The sequence below is a fragment of the Lates calcarifer genome, unplaced genomic scaffold, assembly GCF_001640805.2.
Source record: "Lates calcarifer isolate ASB-BC8 unplaced genomic scaffold, TLL_Latcal_v3 _unitig_5673_quiver_385, whole genome shotgun sequence".
Classification (NCBI taxonomy): domain Eukaryota; kingdom Metazoa; phylum Chordata; class Actinopteri; family Centropomidae; genus Lates; species Lates calcarifer.
This window is the reverse complement of record NW_026117659.1, coordinates 611,018-626,866: the sequence shown is the minus strand read 5'-3', so window position 1 is coordinate 626,866 and position 15,849 is coordinate 611,018. Positions and strand designations below refer to the sequence as shown.

General features: G+C 38.9%; 1 protein-coding gene and 1 non-coding gene across 2 annotated transcripts in view; one reads left to right on the top strand and one right to left on the bottom strand.

Annotated features, from left to right (window-relative positions):
* Nucleotides 1-3,854, bottom strand: part of zgc:154054 (Alpha-1,3-mannosyl-glycoprotein 4-beta-N-acetylglucosaminyltransferase B-like) — a 32,816-nt gene extending 28,962 nt beyond the window's left edge. The window contains exon 1 of the mRNA XM_051069010.1: nt 3,682-3,854. Within this exon, the coding sequence (XP_050924967.1) occupies nt 3,682-3,772 (91 nt within the window). The 5' untranslated portion in view covers nt 3,773-3,854. The remainder of the gene's footprint in view (nt 1-3,681) is intronic.
* Nucleotides 3,855-4,429: 575 nt separating this feature from the next.
* Nucleotides 4,430-4,501, top strand: trnaa-ugc (transfer RNA alanine (anticodon UGC)). The gene has a single exon. It is a non-coding gene; the product is annotated as a tRNA-Ala (tRNA).
* The last annotated feature ends 11,348 nt before the right edge of the window (nt 4,502-15,849 follow it).

Sequence of the window (15,849 nt, the reverse complement as noted above, 5' to 3'; positions counted from 1 at the left end):
CGTTCTCCACTTAAAACAACATTTTTCTTCTCGTTCTACAGTTGAATGTTTGACTTTCACTGTGCAAAATGACAGAGTTTAACTCTAGAATGCCACATTAATGGCTCATTTTTGGTGTTTTGCTGCGTGCAAGTAGAGTGGATCAAAACCAGTCTGTTCACCTGGTAATTTCCCCCTACATGGGAAAAGGACCTCTGGCATTTTTTTTTCCAAAATTTCTTTTTGATTTATTGCAAAATGAGGCCATTCAATGACCTTTCACAATGTGTCCACCCTGTTATGCCCAAGGTCCACCCTGTCATGTTACTGTCCACCCTGTTATTTTCATGTTCTAAGAAAATAAACAATTTATTTTCACAAGTTAGCAAACTCTTTGTGTGATTCCTTTATAAACAAGTGAGGGCCAAATAGTATTGTTTGAAAGTTTGACCATATATATTTGTTGTTAGATTTTATTTAGAAAAGAAAGTGCAATTCTCGCTGATTTTATAGAGAAACAAATAATTTGCCCTAATTTCATTACTATCCAAATACTTTTCCCATTAACTAAAACACAGTGTTGAGAAAGGGACTAAATAGCTTTCTGAAAATATACATTTTATAATCACTATGTAATTACAATGTATTCTGCCTTGAAATTGTCCAAGACAGGGTTGACATATTTTGCTGTTTGCGTGTAGATTGTCTGCTTGCAGTTTATTTATAAAAAGTGTGGGAGTTTGACCAACATGCATTTCTAACAGCATAACATCTACTTAATACAATAAATGTGAAGTTAAATGGAAAATCTCAGCTTTTTGGGGGAGAAATTGGGAAGTCTCAAAAGCACCTTATGGTGATATTAACTCCTGTACAGAGGGAGTGAGGAAATACCATAAGTAGATGGAGTGAAAAGCAGTAATGTAGCCTTTAAGGCCTTACAGCTCATTTGCAAGTGCCTTCCATATTTCAACAGTGAAATAGATCTGTGTAGTCTAACAAGCAAATGAAATGTTTAAGATTCCTTGTAAGACAAAAAGAAAAACAACCTTTGACCAGAACAATAAGATGGCTGCTGATAGCGGTCTTTGTTAAGCTCCACACATGTTCTTTCATTTCAGTCCTTGCCCCAACTTTTATTTCTTCTTTTGGTTGGACTGGTCTACATTATTCAAAGACTTTATTCTGGTGTAAAAGAAATCTACAATCAACTGAAGAGTACCCTGAGAATTCAAGGTCCAAACCACAGCACCAGAGACAAAGCATGTGACTGCACGCAGCTTCTCCTGCTAATCCTGGCTAGTTTGGTCTATGCCTTTAAAATACTATATTCCAGTTCAGAGGAAAGAACTACACATGTCCACACATGGCTGCTTTGTTTGGACGATACCTGACACTGACTGACGGTGAAACACCAAATATACCTGTCCATGTTTCACTCAGGACTATCATACCAAGGACATGTTTTAAAAGTACACCAGTTTTTCCCTCTGTTGAGTGGTGATATACCACTGACCCCAGGCGCCTTGACAGACAATTAGTCTTAGACTGGCCCCGCAGCAAAGAATGAGAATACAGACACTGCTAGAATAGCAGAGTCTGAACATATAGTGACAGAAAACTTGTGTCTGTATCACAACAAGAAACCACACAGAACGCTTCCAGCAACAAGATCTCAAACTGGTCTATTGTCTGGTCTATGTTCTGTGATTGAACTGGCCACTTCAGGGTTAGAATATTTAATTAATTACATTTAATTTAATTAATTTAATTTGAAAATAATTTTAAATAGGGGGCTTTCAAAAATGAACTTTAACATTTGGTCCTGTGTGACCCACCCTCTCTCTCACAATACATTTTTAAAAGCATGATTTAGATAAATTGTTCAAAATAATAAATTGTTGCACTGAAAAAAAAATCAATTTGAGATTTTAACATAAACTGGCTGGATAATACTAAGAACCAAAACCTGAGTATAATATCAAAATAGAAACTGAAACAAATGATAAAAACATCAAGAATCACCTGAAATAACAAAACACTTATTGATCTAATTTTTACAAATAACCCAGAGAGTCACCAAGACAGGCCTGTTTTATCATAACATGAAGCTGACTAACAAAATAACATTTACAGAGCTGCCTTCATGGACCTAGAGACAAAATACCTCCGCTTGAAAATTAGTTGAAGAGTAGAAATTGAGAAAATGTGCATACTGATGATTTAAATGAGTGCTGGAATATTTTGATGGGCATGCCTGTAATTATAATCCAGGAGTTCACAAGCACCTTTAAAAGTAAACAGAGAAAAGAAAAATCTTTGCCGTGGATAAACAGTGATATTCATCAGCTGATAAAAAGAGGGACCTGCCACTGAAAAAAATATACTTATCTTTAAAGGACTGAGAAATAAAGTGGTTAATGAACTCAGAAAAGTAAGGACAGCTTACTAAGTGTTTGCTGATACATGTGATAGTTTGTCTGATTAACCTATCACAAGCCCAGTTAGAGTGAAGGTAAAACAAAACTATATCAATGGAAAGATCAGTACTGATACTATGGAAAGGGCTAATGAATTTAAAACCTAACACTACTGTTAAATTAGTGGAAAAACTTTTCAAATTTTCCATCTGTACAACTTTCATATGATTTACTGACATATACTCTGTCATCTGTTCTATTACACGGACTGGTTAAAATTCTTAATCAATTTAAATATTCAGGCCAAAGATATATTTGAGTTTGATTTTTCTCTTATTAAAACCAGTGCAATACTAATAAGGACAACAGCACCTTTGGTAAATGTATCTGATAAAAGTGTTAAGTAATAACGCAGCTGTAATAACCCAGGTCTGATGAGGCATGTAACTATATAATTATTTCACTTACACCAGTAATCTCAAAGGTTCCTGAAAAATAAGTGGCTGAACACTTTGTAAATTATTTTGAATTATTTATAAAAAAAAAAAAAAACAACAACCTCTAAACCTCAAACAATCTGGATATGAATCGAAGTATTCAACAGAAATGGCTGTGATATGTCATTTTACAGAAACCATAAAAATGGTTTGGATGAAGGTAAAGTGATTGGAGCAATATTTTTAGCACTAAACTGAATTTCTCAAGCTTTAAACTGGTGTATATCACATGTAGAATTTAGTCAGCATTGATTAGAGTCAACAGTATAGTCTTATTGGATGTAGTTGATCTGCTGCTGTGCCTCAGTTTCATGCCCCACAGACAGAGACAGGTATTACTGCATTGGCTGCATTGTTCATATGAATCACGCTTTGACAGTAATCAGACTTAAAACAATAGCCATCAAATGGTTTGACACAAATTATGTGTCCGGGCCCAACCTGCTCAACCTGAACGCTCTGCTTGTTGGTATGAGTGAGACCACCTGCTGTTCAGATTGCATTTCAGAGCCAGGGATCCTGTTTAACAGCTGGAATTCCCCAAATGTTTTTCAGAAGTAGTTTAACCTGTAAAGAACGTCAGGTGTGGAGCTGACTACGACAGGTGCATGATTTGGTGTATTCATTGTTTTTATCCGAGTTACACCATCGACTGGTACAAACCTCAGAAATATTCTAGTGTCTGACTGTTTTCACCAAAGCATAAAGTCTAACTAACATTAAAGTTGTGTTCCAGAATAAGAAATTTGCCTCTCTTCGACCCGGCAGACTGACTGACAGCTTACCTCCATCACGGGGAATCGATTTAATCCAGGTAACAGACACTAAACACGCGAAAACCAGCAGACATCCAAATCTCACGGAGTAAAACCTCATCTCATTTCTCACTGACAGTCTGTCCGTTTCTATCCGCCGCCGGTTCCCGCCGTCAGCAGGTGGATGCACAGGTGAACTGCAGGTAATGTTAGAGGGGCGTGACCAAACAAAACAAAACATGTCTGCCTTTACCTTCTCCGCCTACAAGGACCGCAGGTGTCACATAATGACATAAAGACATTTAAGTTGAATTGTCTGCGGGACAAACTGCAACGTGCAACATTCTTCTGCGGCCAACAGCGACACCTGCTGGTGGACTGAGAGGACGACTGAGCTGCGATCACCGACACATGTTGGTCAAATTCATTTCAAGACCAAATTCGTTTTACTTTTGAAAACACATGAAATTTCAAAATCAACATATATCTTATTAAAAATTCTGTAACTTTATAATTAATACATACTGTAGAACTGATCATATAGTGATAAAAACAATGACACGAGGCAGCGTTGCTGTGCAGCATGATTCAACACAAGATGTATTCTTCTTCTTCTTCTTCTTCTTCTTCTTATTCTTATTATTATTATTATTATTATTATTATTATTATTATTATTATTATTATTATTATTATTACAAACATATGGACTACCTCGAGTATTCACCCATTTAGTATTTAGTTATATATATCTACGGTTCCTCTCGGTGTGTTATGTTAGGGGATGTAGCTCAGTGGTAGAGCGCATGCTTTGCATGTATGAGGCCCCGGGTTCAATCCCCGGCATCTCCACACTTTAGCCTAATCGTTCTGTGCTTTCCCACCTCATTTATTTTTTAGTATCAGCTATTTACCATCGACCAAACGATCTTACTTAAATTTCTGATCCTTGTCCGTTTGTTTAGCTGCATTGGCTATCACAGGAGCCAATTCCTCATCCAGACTGTGAAATTAACTGTCAGAGAAGGAACACACACAGTTAGTTAAAAACTGTCCCAGAGACTGGTTAAGATAAGTAGGCAAAATAAATAAACAATAAAAGTACAATAAAAATGAACTGACTCACGTTAAGTCAGTAATGTCTATGAATGATACTTAGTCAAAAGCCAGGCTGAATAGGAAGGCTTTGTGATCAAGTCCAGTGCAAAGTCCAGTCCAAACAGAACGACATATTTAAGGTGCATGTTGTACAGTGTGTGTGTATGTAGTGTGTAGTCTGTCAGAGCAGATGACATCAATATTTTCCCCCCTCGTGGAATTAAAGAGCTGCATGGTGTGGGGGAGGAACGATCTCCTCCATCTGTCCGTGGAGCAGGACAGTGACAGCAGCCTGTCACTGAAGCTGCTCCTCTGTCTGGAGATGATGCTGTGCAGTGGATGTAGTGGGTTGTCCATGATCAATAGGAGCCTGCTCAGCATCCATCACTCTGCCACAGATGTCAGGCTGTCAAGCTCCGTGCCCACAACAGAGCCTGCCTTCCTTGCCAGTTTGTCCAGACGTGAGGCATCCCTCCTCTTGATGCTTCCCCCCCAGCACACCAGTGCGGAGAGGAGGGCGCTTGTCACAACAGTCTGACAGAACATCTGCAGCACCTTCTTGCAGATGTTGAAGGACGCCAGTCTTCTGAGGAAGTACAGTTGGTTTTGTCCTCTCCTGCACACAGCATCCGTGTTTGCAGTCCAGTTTATCATCCAGCAGCACTCCTAGGTATTTGTACATCTGTGCAAACTCCACACAGTCACCTTTAATGTACACAGGTTCCGGGTGAGGCCTGGTCTCCTGAAGTTCACCACCATCTTCCTGGTCTTGGTGGTGTTGTGGTGCAGGTGGTTGGAGTCGCACCATGTGATGAAGTCCCGGATCAGTTTCCTGTACTCGTCCTCCTGTCCACCCCTGATACAGCCCACGATAGCAGTGTCATCTGTAAACTTTTGCACGTGGCATAACTCCGAGTTGTACTTGAACACCTTCAGCTCCTCTCAGCTCCTCAGGCAGACTATTCCAGCTGCCTCAGCAACAGTTTTGTCACACACGTAGGAACAACTAACAGATTTGACCTTAGGGGGAGTATTGGTTCATATATTTTAAGCATGTGAAACAAGCCGGTACAAGACCATGAAGTTCTTTAAAGACGAGTAAAAGAAGCTTAAAATCAATATGGAAACTGACAAGTAATTAGTGGAATGACTTTAAAACAGATTTAATGTGTTCTCCTGGTCAGCAGTCAGACTGCAGAGATCAGAATCTACACTGTAATGGACAAATGTCTAGATTAACGTGCTGGTGGGGCTCAGGGCAAAAATTTGCTGTCTCCTATTAGTCTAGTAGAGCTGGACCCCTCTCCACAGTCCTGTGTCAGGACTTCAGAAAGGTCAGAGCCTCAGGATCACCGCTACCAGACTCTTAACAGCTTCTTCCCTCAAGCTGTGAGGATGTTCAACAGCTTGCACACCCTTGTACCAGTACCCAGGTATGATTCTCTACTGGAAATCCCTGCATGGGCTCAGGACAACTTCCAGAAATTACTGTCTGTGAACACAGTTCGCCGTGCAATTCACAAATACAGCTTATGGCTACATAATGCAAAGAAGCAGCCATATGTGAACACGATCCAGAAAAGCCGCCATCTTCTATGGGCCAAAGCTCATTTAAAATGGTCTTAGGCAAAATGGAAAACTGCTCTGTGGTCAGATGAATCAAGATTTTAAATTCCATCCAGAGGGACCATCCAGCTTGTTACCAGCGCTTAGTTGTGTAAAAAGCCTGCATCTCTGATGGTATGGGGTTGCATTAGTGCCTATGGCGTGGGCAGCTTATGCATCTGGAGAGGCACCATCAATGCTGAAAAGTACATAGAGGTTTTAGAGCAACATATGCTCCCATCCAGAAAACATCTCTTTCAGGGAAGGCCTTGCATATTTCAGCAAGACAATGCTAAACCACATACTGCATCCATCACAACAGCATGGCTTCACAGGAGAAGAGTCCAGGTGCTGAACTGGCCTGCCTGCAGTCCAGACCTTTCACCAATAGAAAACATTTGGTGCACCATGAAATGAAAAATCTGGCAACAAAGGTCCAGGACTGTTGAGCAGCTACAATCCTGCATCAGACAAGAATGGGACAACATTCCTCTTCTAAAACTTTGGCAACTGGTCTCCTCACTTCCCAGACATTTACAGACAGTTGTTAAAAGAAGATGGGGTGCTACACAATGGTAAACATCGCCCTGTTCCAACTTTTTTGAGATGTATTGCTACCATCAAATTCAAAAGCTAATATTTTCCATGAAATGGCAAAATGTCTCAGTTTCAACATCTGATATGTTGTTTATGTTCTGTTGGGAATAAAATATGAGTTTATGAGATTTGCAAATCATTGCATTCTGTTTTTATTAACATTTTACACAGCGTCCCAGCTTTTTTGGAATTGAGATTGTATATACAGTAAACCTGTAATGCTTGTAAGAGGGGAAAAGTGAAACTTTTCTAAAATTGTTTGGTATGACCACTTTCCAGATATGTCATCTAAGAGATACCGTCCTATGTGTATCCCCATGCAACAAGATGTGAACAAAGGTTCTGGTGTAATAGCACAGACACAAAATACAAAAAGAGCAAAAGGAAGGGAGCCACCAGAGCACTGAGTGCTAGAAGCAAGAAATGGCAGTTTGTATGGGCACCAGCGTCCTGTAAATACCACTTCTGCCCCCAGATTTCGATGTTGCTGCTGACCAGCAAAAGTTATAAAAGGTTTCAATCACTGATAAAGATAGGATTTGATCATAAAGGCTTTTGTTTAAGTTCCATCTCTGGTTATCCTTATTTATAAATGAGACCACAGCTCTATGCACAACATCACTGTTGTCTCGGCTCTGACATCCACATTAGTAATCAGTTTTACACTGATCTCTTTGTGGACCTAGAGCAGTGACCTCTCTTCTCCTCAAACCAGAGCTCCTCTCCCGGTTTACCACCATCTGATCACTACTTACCACGGTTCAGCTTCATCACAACAACATCAGTGATAGAAGTTAGAAAGATTTATTGTCACTGTTTTTTCAAAACAATCGAACACCAATTAGCAACTCTTATAATGACAGCACAGATAAATATTAAATGTCAGAGGAAAAGAAAAGAATAAAATTAAGTTAAATATGAATAATATAAAAATAGAAATGAGATAAAAAGTAAAGTACAACAGACACTAACACAGCACAATGAGGTAGAGTGTATATAGTGGTCTAGTGCAAAATGGCAGGATGTAAAGTGCAGAGTGAACCTTGAAAGAGTGGAGTCTGAAGTTGAAAATAATGGATACTGAAACAAAATATTGTGTATCAACAGTTCCAACCTACAAATATCTGAGTGTTGTTCTTTATGTGTGCAGAGGAATCCCATATGTGCAGCCCTTCAGAGAGGCTCATTCAGAAGAATTAACAGAGACACCATGCAGTCCAAAAAGAGTATTTTTGTTGCTATGGATGACAGCAAGATGAGCCCCACAGTCCAAGACACAGCTTAATTCACATAAATACCACAGCAGCCACCCACCCAGCATCCATTACCCATTACCCCCGGGTAACCTTTGACCTGTCCCAGCAGCTGCATTCAAGAGGAAGTAGCCTGTTGTCACAGTAACAGTGGAAACATTTCATCTCCATTTAACCCACAAAAAACTTAAACTTGAATTTTTAAAAATCATTTTGAGTGAAAGAAGAGTAAATATTCACAAAGTGAACTAAATGTCATACAGAGCTTGACTGTTTTATAGGTTACAGTTAGCCATTTATGAGGAAAAATATTTACTTTACATGTAGTGTTTGTTTTGTTATTTTGGCAATCAGTCACATATCTGCTGAACACATCCAGTAGACACAGAGTAACATTATCATTCATTTGGAGTCATGTTTCAGTCCAGAACTCTCCCCTCAGCTTGTTTGGTCCTCTAGTCTCTACAGATATGTTTAATATCTATAAATATGTGACTCTTTATCTGTTAAATGTTGTTTGTTTGCTGTTTGGTACTGGACAGGTAGTGTACAGTGGGTTTATGTAACACACACACAATAAATTACAGTAAATAGATACATAGAAAAATAATGATTCAAAACTAAAAATAATAATCTCAAATAATAATTCTGAAAACACATTAAAATCACTCTGTGTTGGTTGTATGTGATTGTAGTGTGGTAGAAAAAAAAAATCATAACTCCTTTTATAAACTTGTGAACTCACCCCCCTTTTTTAAATGCCATTCCACCTTCTGAATCAACTGTAACAGTTTGGTTTACTGAAAGACTGCTTTGCTGTGGCTGCTAAAGAACCAAGGATTTCTCCTTATCTTCAGAGTCAATTTAATTGAATTGCGCTACAAAACTGAACTGAAATGAAAGGATATCCTGCTGGAGTTCAAAAACAAAATGGTTTAAAATTGACAGTTGAGCCTATAGGACCTCGTAACTATTCCTAACAATAGTCAGCACTCCCTTGATTTCTTGAGAGATTATTGGCCACAAAACCTCTGCAACCCACTTTCAGTGTTGGTACTCAGGGCCCCTAGCCTTTGAGACATAAGCCACAAGACCAGGTCTGGTCTGAAATTTGTTGTCATGATCTCTTGTGGAAAGATGAGCTAAATCCATCCCGGAAGCTTTGATAGTTTTCCTGCTGGTATGAAGGCAAAGGTGCCAATTGTTTGGGGAGATGGGGCGTTGGCAACAGTTGGCAGGAGACATGCTGATTGTGTCTCCAGGTATAGGGGCCTTGGGAAAAGCAGGTTTCAGTAAGGATATGGCCCAGAGCCAGTTATTGCATAGCAGACATGACGGATCTCTTCCAGTCCACTGGTACAAGTTCTTGGGAGTGGGAAGAACGTCATAGGTGGTTCTGATGATGAAGCAAATTTTTTCCCCCTTCCATCCATGGATCCTTCCAGTTTAGTTTGTGGTGCTCCAGGTTTTCCATTGTTGTCCATTGGCCCTGTTTGTCCTGTGAGATCACCCATGCACTTCATATTGCCTCCTCATGTTGGTGGACCTTAGCAATTACCAGCTCTTGCCACTGTGCTGATGATGCATTGTGCCAAGTGGGATGACTTGTCATGAGACCAAAACCGCCTCTCCCATGTTGCCTTTGACCAACAGTGTGTCCATGCCTGAAAGCAGTTTTTGCTTGCTCTACAGAATCAGATGGATCCACTTTCTCCAGGTTGCTCATATCCCATCATCTCATCTTGGTGTACTTGTATTCTTCAGTGAGGCTAGAGACAGGAAGTTCCAGTGCACCATTCCCATACAAGCCAATATTGCTGAGGCAATGTGGAAGTCAAGACCTGTGATGGTTTCTTCCTTAATTTTAACACTGTGCCTTTAAGACTTGTATTGTACCACTGCTCCAAGCTCAACAGACAATTATACAATTATACACCATCGAATGGGTGTGTAGATTATGTGGAATCTCTGGTCTGTAAGTTTACCTTTAACAATGGAAATGCTTCTGGATTTGCTGGGTGTAAACCTCATTTGTGCACACTTTATGTTTGACTGGAGCTTCTCCAGCAGTTGTTTTGTTCATCTGACAGTTGATGTTGGGGCAACAAACGTTGAACCAGCTAGGTGTGGCGCAGAGCAGTATAATGTCAGAGAATACTGAAATTATTGAGACAAACAGTATTTAAATGCATAACAGGGCTAAATAAGCAGGTTATTGTACAGAATGCTTTTGGCACAAATGCTCAGTCACCCTCACAACACAAAAGTTTTCAGCTAATGCTCAGAAAGTTAATACATTAAAGCATGAGCTAGTGTATACAAACAGCTACACAGATTTAAAGGACACAGCAAAATAGACTGGCAAAGACTTTGCAGCTTCCTCCATAAGTAAAGATTTTGACCACGAAAACTCAAAGGACCAGTGCAAAGTCCAGTCCAAACAGAAACTACTTTTGCAATTAATACTTAAATTATCACTAGTATCATTACTACTGCTGTATTATTGGTATCATGAGAACATGAGCAGTTTGCACAAAGTGGGTCAAACTGCCAGATCAGAAGTGGAGAAGTCTCATTAGGAACAGAAAGGGTCTGCAGTGATTGCCTCGCTATTCCATTACTCTACTCCAAGCACCCAGTTTAACCATCTACTTGGTTAAGCATTGTATCTCAAATGAATGCATTGCAGTGAGCAAACCCACTGATCACAGATTCCACTCAAATGAATCATACATGCTAAAATGTTTGGGCTATAAAGTAAAAAAAAATAGTAACGTCAAAATGTACAAAGAACTAATACAAAAATAGTAACTTCAAAATGTACAAAGAACTAATACATTTCTACCAATCTATTCAGGGAGTGATGAGATTTGTTCAGTTTGAAGAGAGATAATACAGATCATGTGCCAAGTTAAACATTTCACAATAAAGTAAATTTACACTGAAGAAAAACAATGCCTACAGATGCGACCGGCTCAGAGTAGGTTTTGTGAGGACCATCCGTCAGTCACTGGATCTGCCTGTTCTGCTACGGGAGCAGATCAGAGGACTCGGGTTTCCTGCAAAAACATCACATCAGTCCTAAATGTGCTTTTACTATCAGCTATTGCCCCTCAGGAGACAAAGAGCAGATTAGATGGAATTTAATGATCCCATTGGGACACTGCAGTGGCTAATAGGAACAGGACTCAACAAAGAAAGAAATGATATTAGTATTGACATGAATCGGCCTGTAGCATTATGTAAAATATAAACTAGTACAACATACACTTATATTATACTCCTGTGAAGCTTTCCAACAGCTGATTCCAGTTTATGTTCTCTGCTTTTTAACTTTTATTGGGCATTTATTGGGCTGAATGTCTTTTGTTATCGAGAGAGTTTAATAGAAGGATATTTATGTTGGCCATCTCGACCCCAACAGTTGGTTCAGTGGCTTAAAAAAAGAGAAAAAAAAAGAAAGAATTCAACAAAAAAGGAAACACAGAGACAAATCTGTCCATCTTCATTTTAGTTTTTTTTAATCCTCGTGTTAAGAGGATTGATGCCAACAGAGAAGATACACATGAACATGTAGACGTTACACACATGCAAAGAGCAAAGACGCATGCACACACAGAATTTAAACCCTTACCCACTAATCCTCCCTGGGTCAAACACAGGATTTCAGCCTCAGAAAATACAGTGTCAGGACTAATTATTTTAATTTTAGAACAGAAGAATCCTATAAAATAAAAGCATTTATTTTCAGATATGTTTAATACGTGCTGTGGATGTGGAGCTACTAGATGGAAAAAGAGTGACACAAAGTGAGAAACTGAGGTAGAAGCTATTTCTGCAAACATGGCCTACATTTGTCATGGCATTGTGGCAGTGGGTGGGGTAGAGGGTGGGGGCTGGGGTTAAGAGCTGGGCTTTAAGGCAAGAAGCGCGAGAAGAGAAAGGACCCATCTGTTTCTATAGTGTCAGATAAAAAGAGAAAGAGAGGGAGAACGGCCACAAAGGAAGAGGAGGAAGGTGAGCATGAAAACTCCTAATTTTAAATATTTAACTCACTTGCTCTACTTGTTTAATGCCAAGTTTGTATCGGTTCTGCATTTTAGGTCCCAAGTTCATCTGATATATGTGTGTAGTAGTAAAAGGTGTGATGTTTAAGACCTGTGCCAGAGTGACAATGTTGCATGTGTCAGGGCCAGTATAATCAAAATGCCTGCACAGCTGCAAACAGTGGTGCAGTGGCTGGGCTACTGTAAAGCTATTTAGTCACAAGGTAAAAAGGGAAAGTAAAAGTGTTACAATCTGTGCAGGGTCAAAGTCAGGATTTTATCAATACTGAGCTCATGAGTTTGGTCATGAAGATTTTGACCAAACACCAGAAACAAAATCTAGTAAATTAAATTATTCTGCAGACTGTTCAGTTATGTTGCCTGTATTTCGCATGACATGAAGATCATTAGATTTATTTTCAAAGCTTCATCTACACTGACAAGCTTTAAGATCCAGTGGGGAAATTCTGATTCCTTTTATTTATTTGTCTTTTCCTCAAATTTCCCTCAGGAGTTGGCAAAGACCAAAATAGTTAAAAGGATATTGGCCTTACATTTGGACAGAAACTTGACCAAATGTTGCATGGTTATAGGTTTTTCTGCCCCTAAGTGGTCAAAAATAAGTGATCTATATCTATATCAAGTAATCTCATTACTTTGATACTACCCTCATCCTCCAACCCCCTAATCCCTTTAACTGAAATGGTATACACTCTAACTTAATTAAATGAAGCATCTTCTTACTGACACTCACACACTTACATCCAGCAGTGTCCCGTGCAGCAGTCAGTGGTGACCTCCCATAGTATTTTATGGTAATTCTGCCCATCCTCTGATTACATTGAGGAGATTGTTTCCCCTGTGGGAATACAGTATGGATGTTTCACTGACTGCTTTAGCACATTCATGCTGCTGTGGCATTGGGTGTAATGTTTTTTTTTAATGTTGAAAATGAAGAGCTGCTCAGTCATCTGATCATATTAGATTTATTAGTGCTTTCTTTACGGTGGCCCTGAAGGTCAATGCACAACAAGTCACAAAACACTACAACATTTCACAAAACATAACATTTCACAAAACACTACAACATTTCATAAAACACAACAACATTTCACAAAACAGAAAGGGCAGGCACAATAGCTCTTCTTTGTGACTGGACAGAATCCCTGTCAATTCAGTTTATCCAGTGATGTGTTCACGGCCAGTGGGTGATAGAATTGAGCATAAGGATCGACAGAATGATCATAGAGAGAGATAATTAGTGTATAGGCTATACAATGAGGGTACATTTTATGACATTCCTATGTTTTGATTAATTTGTGCGCACGAGATAAGTTCATAGTCTATACAGAGAGCGATTACAACAGACTGGCTTTCTCACACTTTATCTGTCTCTATACCTCGCTAAACTGCTGCAGCTGGAGAGAGAGAGAGAGAGAGAGAGAGAGAGAGAGAGGGTGTGTGCACGGGAAACTGGCCTTCATATTATGTCCTGTTAACCCATTGACATAATATAAATAGAACCTAAATATAACAGTCGGTGTCCCCCAAAGGCCAGTTTTTTCACGTGCGTCTCTCTCTTTCTCTCTCCCTGTGTACCAGTTGCAGCCGTTTAGTTAGATATAGCCGCACAAGTACAGTGATGTTGCCCAGTTTCCAGCCTGATTTACACTATCATTATAATGACTAATAAATGGCTATATAATTAATGTAGTTACTGCAACTTGTGCTGCTTTGTTAGCTAATAATCAACTTAACATTGATATTATAAGCAGCCTGGGTGCTGCGCACTACATGCTTCAGAGAGAAAGCTGCCCTTACGCTCAATTCTATCACCCACCGACCGTGAACACATCACTGGATAAACTCTGAATTGACAGGGATTCTGTCCAATCACAAAGAAGAGCTATTGTTCCTACCCTTTTCTGTTTTGTGAAATGTTGTTGTGTTTTGTGAAATGTCGTGTTTTGTGAAATATGGTGTTTTGTGAAATGATGTAGTGTTTTGAATGTAGTGTTTGTGAAATGTCGTTGTGTTCTGTGAAATGTTGTAGTGTTTTGTGAAATGTCGTCGTGTTTTGTGAAGTGTCATTGTGCTTTCTGACTTGTCGTTGTGCGCTGACCTTCAGGGCCACCGTATTTCTCTAATGTTAGTGTAGACACTGGGGAGAAGAACCTCCTGAAAAACACATTTTCTGTCTCTTTGTGAATGAAAGGTAGGTGATCTTGGCAAATAACATAAGCCTAGAAAGAGGGTGAGAATATGGGTAAAAGGGATTATCCTGCAGCAGGGTCTAACAATGACAAGACTAGCTGCTTAGTGTGTTGGCTTGCAGTAATGAAGCGTTCTGATCCTTCACTGAAATAAAAGTAGAGGTACCACATTCTAAAAATACCTCATTATAAGTAAAAGTGCTGCATTCAAAGGACACTATTTCTCTGTGAAATATAGAGGAGTAGAGGCATACTTTTGCATGAAATGAAAACATAACGTGTACTGTATGTACATATATTGATGGTGAATGAATTATAATGTTCGTTTTTTTCTCCTTAGACCAAATTTCAGTACACCAGATAGGTCCACCGGTCATGATCTGTGTTTTTATTCTTCTTTAGGCATGAAAAAACTGTGGACATGTGGACTACATGTGTTTGAGTTTTCAAATGAAGAGCTATGTATTTAACAAACCAATCAATAGAAAAGTATATTATGTTAAAAATATAAAATAATATGAATTTCTAATAATGTTAAACTAATGTGTTCTCATATTTTAATACTGTTCAGTGCAATCTAAAAACACTGAACCTTGCTCCTGACTCCTTAGATTCTCAGCATCCTCAGCTCCTCTGTCACTACTGCTAGCATTTGTCAATACTTCTTGTTCTGGCAGCCATTCATCATCACTGCCATTAGCATCATCCTCATTTGACTCAGGTGGTATTTGCTCCACTATCCTGTAGGCCTTTCTATCATGTGCTGTACTTGAGCTCTACAAAATATAAAAGACACTAACTGTTGCTTTCATAATGGAACTAATCTGCATATAATTTTGTTTTTGTTACAAAAACTGCATTCTACATTCTAATAACATGAAGCAGTTGATTCAGAGCCAAAACAGATACTGCAGATGAAAGATTTTCAAGAACAACTAACTGCACTTTAATCCACTGATGAAACAGCTGCTTATCAGTCACTCACTCTGTGCAATATCAGTATACATTTCAATCTGTTTCTATGTATATAGTCCTGTGTGTATTGTTCTTTTGTTTATAATTTTATTACATTGTCCTGTGTATGCTGTTTTCTTGCTTATATTTTTTTTTATAATATTGTCTTGTTTATATCTTGCTTGGCATTTACTTATATTTCTGCCCTATTCTACTTTTTACAATCACTGCTCCTGCTGTAACAATGTAAATTTCCCTGCTCTGGGACTAATAGGGGATTATCTTATTTTAAATTGTCACAGTAATAGTATGAAATGTAACTGAAATATAGTCAGCAATGCATGATGTCCAATCTAGTGGCTGGATGATTAATCATAATTTAACTAACTGTTATTACAACAGCCACAAGAGGTTGCTCAACAAGAAAATCTAAC